The 655-nt window shown below is 61.1% G+C and overlaps 1 protein-coding gene across 5 annotated transcripts in view; it reads right to left on the reverse strand.

Moving 5' to 3' along the window:
- The window catches only part of PTBP1 (polypyrimidine tract binding protein 1), a 10,881-nt gene that overhangs the window by 310 nt on the left and 9,916 nt on the right, over window positions 1-655 (reverse strand). For all 5 annotated transcript variants that reach the window (XM_007460412.1, XM_007460411.1, XM_007460409.1 and 2 more), the window contains 2 exons: window positions 432-648; window positions 88-165 (listed from right to left, as the gene is read on the reverse strand). In XM_007460412.1, the coding sequence (XP_007460474.1) occupies window positions 88-165; window positions 432-648 (295 nt within the window). The remainder of the gene's footprint in view (window positions 1-87; window positions 166-431; window positions 649-655) is intronic.

A 655-nucleotide genomic window follows, 5' to 3' on the forward strand; every position in this document is an offset into this window, starting at 1 on the left:
GGGACACACACACAAGGAGCCGTGAAGGGCCGGGTGGGGCAGGGCAGGCCCAGGGGCAGCGGGGCGAGGGGGTGGGGCTGGGCTCACTGGAAGAACTTGAACCCTTTCACGATCCCACCGTTGCTGGAGAAGAGAATCTTGAGGTCATCCTCGGAGATGGAAGGCCTGCAGGGAGAGAGGGGGGCCTGAGCCACTCCGTGGAAGGTCAAGGACATCCCCTCACGACAGCAGCTGAGTATCCAGGGAAGAGTGGGGTCTCCAGGAGCTTTTCAGGGGCCCCAGAAATAGGTTATCAGAAAATGACCACGAGCATCTGAAAGGTGCACTAGAAGCAGAGAACACACTCGGCTGGGCCTCAAGCAAGGCCTCCCTATGGCCTGTGGAAGCCCCTGGAAGCGGGAGTGTCACAGGAGACTTTTACAGGCACTCACGGGATATTGGAGAGGTGCAGGGTGGCCGAGGGCGGGAAGATGTTCTGGAAGTTCTTGGAGCCGGGCTTCTTGAAGCGGTGCAGGGGCGAGTTGCCATAGTCCTTGGTCAGGCCCTGATCCTCCTGGCCCTCACGGGGCAGCTGCACGTTCTGGTGCTTGGAGAGTGTGATGCGCACCGGCTTCCCGTGCAGCTTGTGCCCATTGAGGTGGCTCATGGCTGGGGG

Source organism: Lipotes vexillifer, unplaced genomic scaffold (assembly GCF_000442215.2).
Source record: "Lipotes vexillifer unplaced genomic scaffold, Lipotes_vexillifer_v1.1 scaffold225, whole genome shotgun sequence".
Classification (NCBI taxonomy): Eukaryota; Metazoa; Chordata; class Mammalia; order Artiodactyla; family Lipotidae; genus Lipotes; species Lipotes vexillifer.